This window comes from Pinus tabuliformis, chromosome Q (genome assembly GCF_031772625.1).
Source record: "Pinus tabuliformis cultivar Carrire ecotype Pingquan chromosome Q, CPIR1, whole genome shotgun sequence".
NCBI lineage: Eukaryota > Viridiplantae > Streptophyta > Pinopsida > Pinales > Pinaceae > Pinus > Pinus tabuliformis.
Genome location: NC_142296.1, coordinates 1,032,918,333 through 1,032,925,520, shown reverse-complemented (window position 1 = coordinate 1,032,925,520; position 7,188 = coordinate 1,032,918,333). Strand labels below are relative to the sequence as shown.

General features: G+C 35.1%; 1 protein-coding gene across 1 annotated transcript; it reads right to left on the bottom strand.

Moving 5' to 3' along the window:
• Positions 1-2,145: 2,145 nt before the first annotated feature.
• Positions 2,146-4,864, bottom strand: LOC149223026 (cysteine-rich receptor-like protein kinase 15). Its single transcript, XM_089387755.1, has 7 exons — positions 4,045-4,864; positions 3,753-3,899; positions 3,529-3,662; positions 3,198-3,405; positions 2,850-3,084; positions 2,582-2,732; positions 2,146-2,490 (listed from the first exon to the last, which is right to left on the bottom strand). The coding sequence occupies exons 1-7, from the start codon at positions 4,862-4,864 to the stop codon at positions 2,146-2,148; spliced, it is 2,040 nt and encodes a 679-aa protein (XP_089243881.1).
• Positions 4,865-7,188: the final 2,324 nt, after the last annotated feature.

Sequence of the window (7,188 nt, the reverse complement as noted above, 5' to 3'; positions counted from 1 at the left end):
TTTTCTCCATCAAGTTTGGTGGATTCATTCATATAAGTATCAAGCAACAGATTTGCCATGATGTAAAAAAAACTTCCTCCAATCACCAAAATGCAATTTTTTTTTTTTTAACAGACAAATCAAAACTTCTATTGGTTTGAAATCCAACCAGGAGCAGTATAAAAGTATGAATGCTAAAACAACATCATGGAACATTAACGAACAGACAACAGATAACACTGTAATACCAAACCACTGTCATCACGAGATACATCCATTAACAAACTGATGCTCCACTATAATTATTGCCGAAGACAGTGAGAGTTCATGAGACAGGATATAACCTTGCTGCCGCCACTTGTATAAAACCTCTTAACTGCCTAAACAGACAAACTCCTAGCTTAACTATGTAAGAAGCTTCAAATAATAGTAAAAAATTAGACTGTTCCACATATGATTGCTGCTACAGATTACCCTTTGAATCCAATTTCTCATATATCAGCAGCTGGGAAGTGCACTGCCAATGATTCTGAACGCAACCTTGGCAAGTGAAGCTTGTGTATTAATAGACAAACAGAAAAATTGACGCAACAAAGACCTTTGCTGAGGGAAACATCAGCACAGAGCTCAAACAACTCCAGCAAAAATGTTTTCTTCACACCTTAACACAACACGCAGATTATAAAAAATTCGGCAGAGAGACGCTATGACAGAATCTTAACCATGATAAAACACCATAAGCCAAAGAAAATGATGGACTGATATCAAGCGACTGGTGAGTGTTTAGTTTTCCCTCACCGCACAACTCTTTCAGGATCGCACTCTTCACCACAGCGGCTGCTGCAACCTCCACCGCAACACACAGCTGAGCCCTCCTTTGCACGGCTCCTCTGCAACACTTCTCAACACACTTCTTAATGCTCGACTTGCACACACAGTGCTCGACCTCACACCTGCTCTGATACCATGACAGAGAGCAGAGGCACAACTCATGAACACAACACGTAAACACAGAACACAAGACTTGCTTCCATTCATCAATTAACAGGTATTTATACAAGATGGAGAAAACTCTGGATATCAATATCAATTCGGGCGGTGGCTTCCTAAAGAAGCTTGCCCCTTTGTCAACAGTTTCTAGAAACTGCATTTAAAATCTCTGTTGAATACAGGTTCCAGGTAATTGGAATTAACTCTGGTTTCTTCTAACAATTTGAATAAGTGATTTTTTTATTACCCCACACAAAGGGTGCCCTAATGTGGGCCCTCCCCATCTCTTTGACAACATGATTACTCAACACAACAATTTCCGCAAAATGCAAGCCATCTGCCTTGCTTCTAGCAGGAAGGTCGCCTTGAAGGCACACTCCAACACAAAATCTAGGCTTCGGTGTTATGCAACGTCTTGGGTAGCTACCAAACTGTACAAATAAACTTCACGGTTGATGGTCAAGGCATTGAATAATCATACTAGAATGATGCCCCCTATTCATAGCTAGAACACTTCATATCAATCCTCCAGGTAAGTGGAGGCCATGGGAGCCCTTCGCAGCAGGATCATCGACACACAGCACGATTACATCATCTCCGAGCAATGTGTTTTCATATAATTCTTGGTGCGCTTTGAATTTTCTGTATCACTACGACTCATGGAGGACAACGAACTCCCCACTGAGGAAGAGGTAGAGGTTGTCCCTCTGTCTCCTCTCCAAGCTCAGTCACATGACCTCGACCTCCCAACTGTGAAACCCAACTAAAAAAATAGTATATTAGATGTGGAGATAATTAAATAAAAGACATCGAAACTGCCCATGCAAATTATTTTATTTGCTGGTACCTTATTATATTCTAATAATAATAATGGTTAACACTGGTTTTGTAAGTGTCAATATTTTGTAGTCCTTGATAAAAAAAAAATCTTACAGAGAAATTATATGGCAAGGAAAATACAATGGGTACAGTTAGAGAAGATAACTGCCCCGTTTCCATTTGAGTGATGGTGACATCATTATGGTTAATACTGGTTTTGTAAATGTCAATATTTTTTATTCCTTGATAAAAAAATATTGCAGAGAAATTATATGGCAACTGTATCTTATGGAAAATACATTGGATACAGTTAGAGAAGATAGCCGCCCCGTTTTCATTTGAGTGATGGTGACAGCATTAAGGAATCGGAGGAAGATTTTGTGTGGAGGCAGATGACACAGATGATGCGGTGACAGACGACCGTGACTGGTTAATCCCACTATTCGAAATGCCGGCCGTGGATCCTCCATAGGTACTGACACTACTTTTCACAAACGCGGGCATTTTCGGATCTGGCAATGTCCCAGAACAGCCGGAGATCATGAGTAGAGCATTAGAGATAGCAGGTCGGATGCCCGGATCAGCCTGTGTGCACACAAGCCCAGCATGAATGCATCTTAATGCTTCCTCCCGCCGGCATGTACCCCTTACTGTAGAATCCACCATATCCAGAGGACACCCTTGCTTGTATAATCTCCATGCCTGCATGTATCACATTTTCAATGGTAAATGCATGCTCACCTAACATCTCTATAATTATGAAAAATCACCCTCCATCAAGTCCAATTGTTACCCATTCTAGTAAGCTTTGGGCTTCATCAGGAAACTTTAGGTCACTGCTCTTCCTTCCACTCACGATCTCCAGGACTAACACTCCGAAGCTATAGACATCAGCTTTCACCGATAGCTTTCCACTCATTGCGTATTCTGGCGCCATGTAACCGCTGTATACTCCATTCATAAACTATTCAAATTAGTTGGGTGCTTAATATCGGGCAATTGCATATATATTCTCTGTCAATAAATTGGATTAAAAAAAAGATCGAGGGAAATATTCATACTATGTCCCTGCAACTCTTGTTTGGATATGAGTTTCATCTTCAGGAAACAGTCTTGCTAACCCGAAGTCTGCGATTTTCGGATTCCATTCCTCATCAAGCAAAATGTTGTTTGCTTTAATGTCTCTGTGAATGATTCGCATGGGCGAATCTTCGTGCAGATAAAGAAGACCACGAGCTATTCCCATTATGATGTTATGACGCATTTTCCAATCGAGATGTCTCTTCTTCTCTGGATCTGTATTTGTATTTCAAGAATAACAAATTTGAAAACATTCAAATAATCAAACTCATTAAATTTACTAAACAATTATTATCGTCCCCTCAACAAAAAATTCCAAAATGACATACCAAAGAGAAAAGTGTCAAGACTCTTGTTTGGAAAATACTCGTAAACAAGTAATCTTTCTTGTCCCTCGACACAACAGCCAAGCAGCTTTACAAGATTTCGGTGTTGAATGGTCAAAAGCTTCACCTCATTCATAAATTCTTCTTTTCCCTGCCCAGATCTTATACACAATTTCTTCACTGCAATTTCTTTTCCATCTCTGGTTAATCCCTAAAACAACCAACCACATCAAGATAAGCCTATCAACAAACCCATTCTTTCTCGATCCTCTCAAAGATCATGTCATTTCATACAATTTCATGGTTTTAAGGCAATGGGTACATAAATACATACCTTGTATACATGGCCAAAGCCTCCCTGTCCAAGCAAGTTCTTTTCATCAAAATTATCCGTTGCTTCTATGAGTGCTTCTAAGTTGAAAAGGATTTGCTTGTGCCCTAGTAGCGTCGACTCTGTCTCAGGCATTTCTGTTTGGAAGAAATAGTTAGTATGATGCTTCTAATTTCTTTGGATAACTTTTAATTATTGAAAACTGAGGCCAAAGTTGCAGATTCTACCCTCCGTTTGCGCGTAATGGGTCACTGCCCGCCGTGAAATGGCAGGATTCAGTCTGCTCCTCATGACAAACAGACACACCATTAACGCAAGAATCCCGCCGCCTACAAACCCCAATATTATGGGTAATGTTTTTGCAGGGGAACCTTCTGTATAGCAGATCATGAGTATATATAGTAATGTTATTTACAAAAGTTGGAGTAACCAAACTGTATAATCACAGATCATAACTCTAAATTCAGGAGAAAGAAATTTTTTGTACATTACTTGACGTGGTTGGTGAAGTTCCAGTACCCGGAGTAGTCTGGGCAGGTTCTGTGGAAGGGTTTCGCGCAGAGGATGCAGGCGGACTAGTACCATAAAAAGGGTGTATTTCGTATCGGACCCTGCAGCTTCCCAACAGTGCTTGAGCTCCTCGCTTCAGAGAACAACATTTGTAGAGGTTTTCTGTTGCTATTTGCAAACATGACCTGCAGTCGTTGATGGATATATCTCTCCAACACTGAACGAGACCGTAAACGGTGCCACTAACAGAATATGGAGCTGATCCTTCAGCGAATCCGTTGCTTCCTGGAACATTATAAGCTTTATCGGAGAGGTTGGACATGAGATTTGAAGTTGCGGTCCTAAACTTATATAGATCACCTGTATCAATATCCTTTGCGTTCTCCAGATAATTCCCATCGTCGGCATCTAGCTTTGAAAAGAAGCTGTAGTTCTCGTATCGGACGAAGCAGTTATCGAGCCATACTCGACTGCCTACGCTGTTTCCGCAAATATTTAGAACGTTGTGGTATGCTTGTTGTGAACAGTTTGAGCATTCTTGTCGAGATATGTTGCCTGTGCACTGGAGGAGGCCATAGATTCTGTTAGGACTTTTGCCATAGGAAGAAGTGTTGAACCCTGTTTGAGGTGTGTTTTTCACTAGATCATCCATTACCCAGTACAAATTGCTGGAAAATGTGCTTCCATCGGCGTAAGTAGAGGCATTATTGCATGTATATGAGGCAATCTGTGATGTAACCGATGGAAAACTGGTAATGAATAGTGAAACGATCAAATTAATTAGAATGGTTGCTTGTTTGCTAGAATGAGCAGAGGATAAACTACCCATAACGAAATCAATTCTCAAGATCTTGGGAACTGGTGGGCTTTGTTAAGGAATCTGATGAATATGGGATACAGGCCTTTATAAAATTGCTGGCATGGAATTAGGTGAGAGGATCAATGGTACGAATGGGAATGGATATTGGGAATCATAGGCGACGATCACAAAATAGATGAAATTGCCGTAAGTATATACAGGCTTCCTTTCAATTAACATAAATATTGAATGTAGACCGTCAACGAGACATATGCTTCTCCAGATAATTCCGGCTACTGGCAGTATGAAATTATTGAATTGTCGCCTTTTCTTCGAGAGGAGGGAGACGTGGTTGACTTGAATTAAAATGAAATGATTGGGAGGTTGGTTAGATTAAGAGTTATTATTTTCGCTGTAGTGTAATTATTTTTGTAAATTTAAGTAAAAATGGTTAAACTTCATAATTTTAAATGTCTTAAAAGTTTTTGATGGTGTTTAATCTATTTCCATTATCAAAAATATGATTTAAATCGTCTTTACAAAATTTTTTGAAATTTTTTGTCCAAATTCCAGCCACTTTTAACCATCCAATTCTTCCCATAAACAACTCCATTATTTTGTATAAATTGTAATGTCAAATAATAAATATCGTCCATTGTAAATTTGAATGCACTCCAAAAATATCTAAAATAACTTCAAATTCTAAAATTAATATCTCCATTACTATTTATTCCATCATCAATGTATGGTTCAAACACTACTATTGTTAGATTTTTTGAAATTTTTTTGACTAAATTCCAGCCACTTTTAACATCCAGACAATTCCAATGCCAAATAATAATACTTACATATTAAGGTTTTGGCTTTTTTTCTATAATTTCTAATTATATTTTTTTTTTCCAAATTCTAAAAACATTTAAATTATAAAAATTACATAAATTTCAACCCTTTTTTCAAAATTCAAATAAAATAAAAAAATTATTGTACACTTTTTATTAAAAAATGAAATGTAAATCTTTTACTTCACAGTGTTCCATTATACTTTGAATCAACATCTCATCATCTTTATCAAAAATATATATATATATATATATAAAATTATTGTACACTTGTTATTAAAAAATGAAATGTAAACCTTTTACTTCACTGTGTTCCATTATACTTTGAATCAGCATCTCATCATCTTTATCAAAATATATATATATATATATATATAATTTTATTAAATAATTATAGAATAGAAATTAAAAGAAACAAAATTAAAGTTCAAAATATTTAATAGATGAAATTTAGCCTAAATTAATACTCTTTTTAAATTTGTATGATTGACTGAAATTCATATTTTAAATTCATTGAAGCAACTTCAATTCTATAATTAAATACATTGATTTTTTTATGAGAAAATAAATTATTAAAACACACCAATGTTATTGTCTCGTGTTATTATTTTAAGAATCAAATATGAATAAAGAATATAGTTTCATATTTAAAAATAATGTATATACATATCATTTTTATGAGAAAATAAATTATTAAAACACTACAATGTGATTGTCTCATCTTATTATTTTAAGAATAAAATATGAATTTTATTTATTCTGATAAAGAATATAGTTTCATATTTAAAAATAATGTATATACATATCATTTTGGTCAAATAGTTTGAGTCCGGACCGAGTCATTGTTTGAAATGCATCATAATATAGGTTTTTATATTTAAAAATAAGTTAAATACACATCAATAGGTTGTCCTTATCTGAAATGCATCTTTATTTTTTATAATTACAGCGAATAGTAAAATGGAATAATGAGATCATACGTAATCTCCGTTTTAAAAGGAAACTTCAGTAGAGTACGTTTTAAAAGGAAACTTCAGTAGAGTACGTTTTAAAAGGAATCTTTATTTTTTTTATAATTAGAATGAAAATCAAATACGATATAATAAAATTGTTATGTTTTGTACGTCTTATATTTGAATATGAGAGAACTATTAATTTTTTAAAATATTATCTAATAATAACACCTGCATTTTTATTTAAAAAATAATTTAATATATAATTTAATAATATTTTCAAAACATATTTTTAAATAATTATATGATGATTTATATTTTATTTTTAATTAACAATCTAAATAATAATAAATTATAACATTTAACTAAAAACAAAAAAAATTAATATATACAAGGTAGTTCAATTGGTAATGGAACTCATGTTCAAATTCTCCTTTAAGTGGAGGACAGGTTTAAAGATTTACTAGTAGCTATGTGTAAGGAAGGCTATTAGGTTTCTATGGAATAGAAACAAAAAATATCTATTTAGGTCATGGGGTAGGTCAATTGATGATCTTATTAT

What these genes read in the sequence shown, in the direction of transcription:
- LOC149223026 (XM_089387755.1), bottom strand. Translation starts at nt 4,864, where the DNA reads ATGGGTAGTTTATCCTCTGCTCATTCTAGCAAACAAGCAACCATTCTA. An exon ending in TCTTGACACTTTTCTCTTTG is followed by an intron (nt 3,085 to 3,197) that starts GTATGTCATTTT and finishes ATACAAATACAG; the next exon opens with ATCCAGAGAAGAAGAGACAT. An exon ending in CCCAAAGCTTACTAGAATGG is followed by an intron (nt 2,491 to 2,581) that starts GTAACAATTGGA and finishes TGATACATGCAG; the next exon opens with GCATGGAGATTATACAAGCA.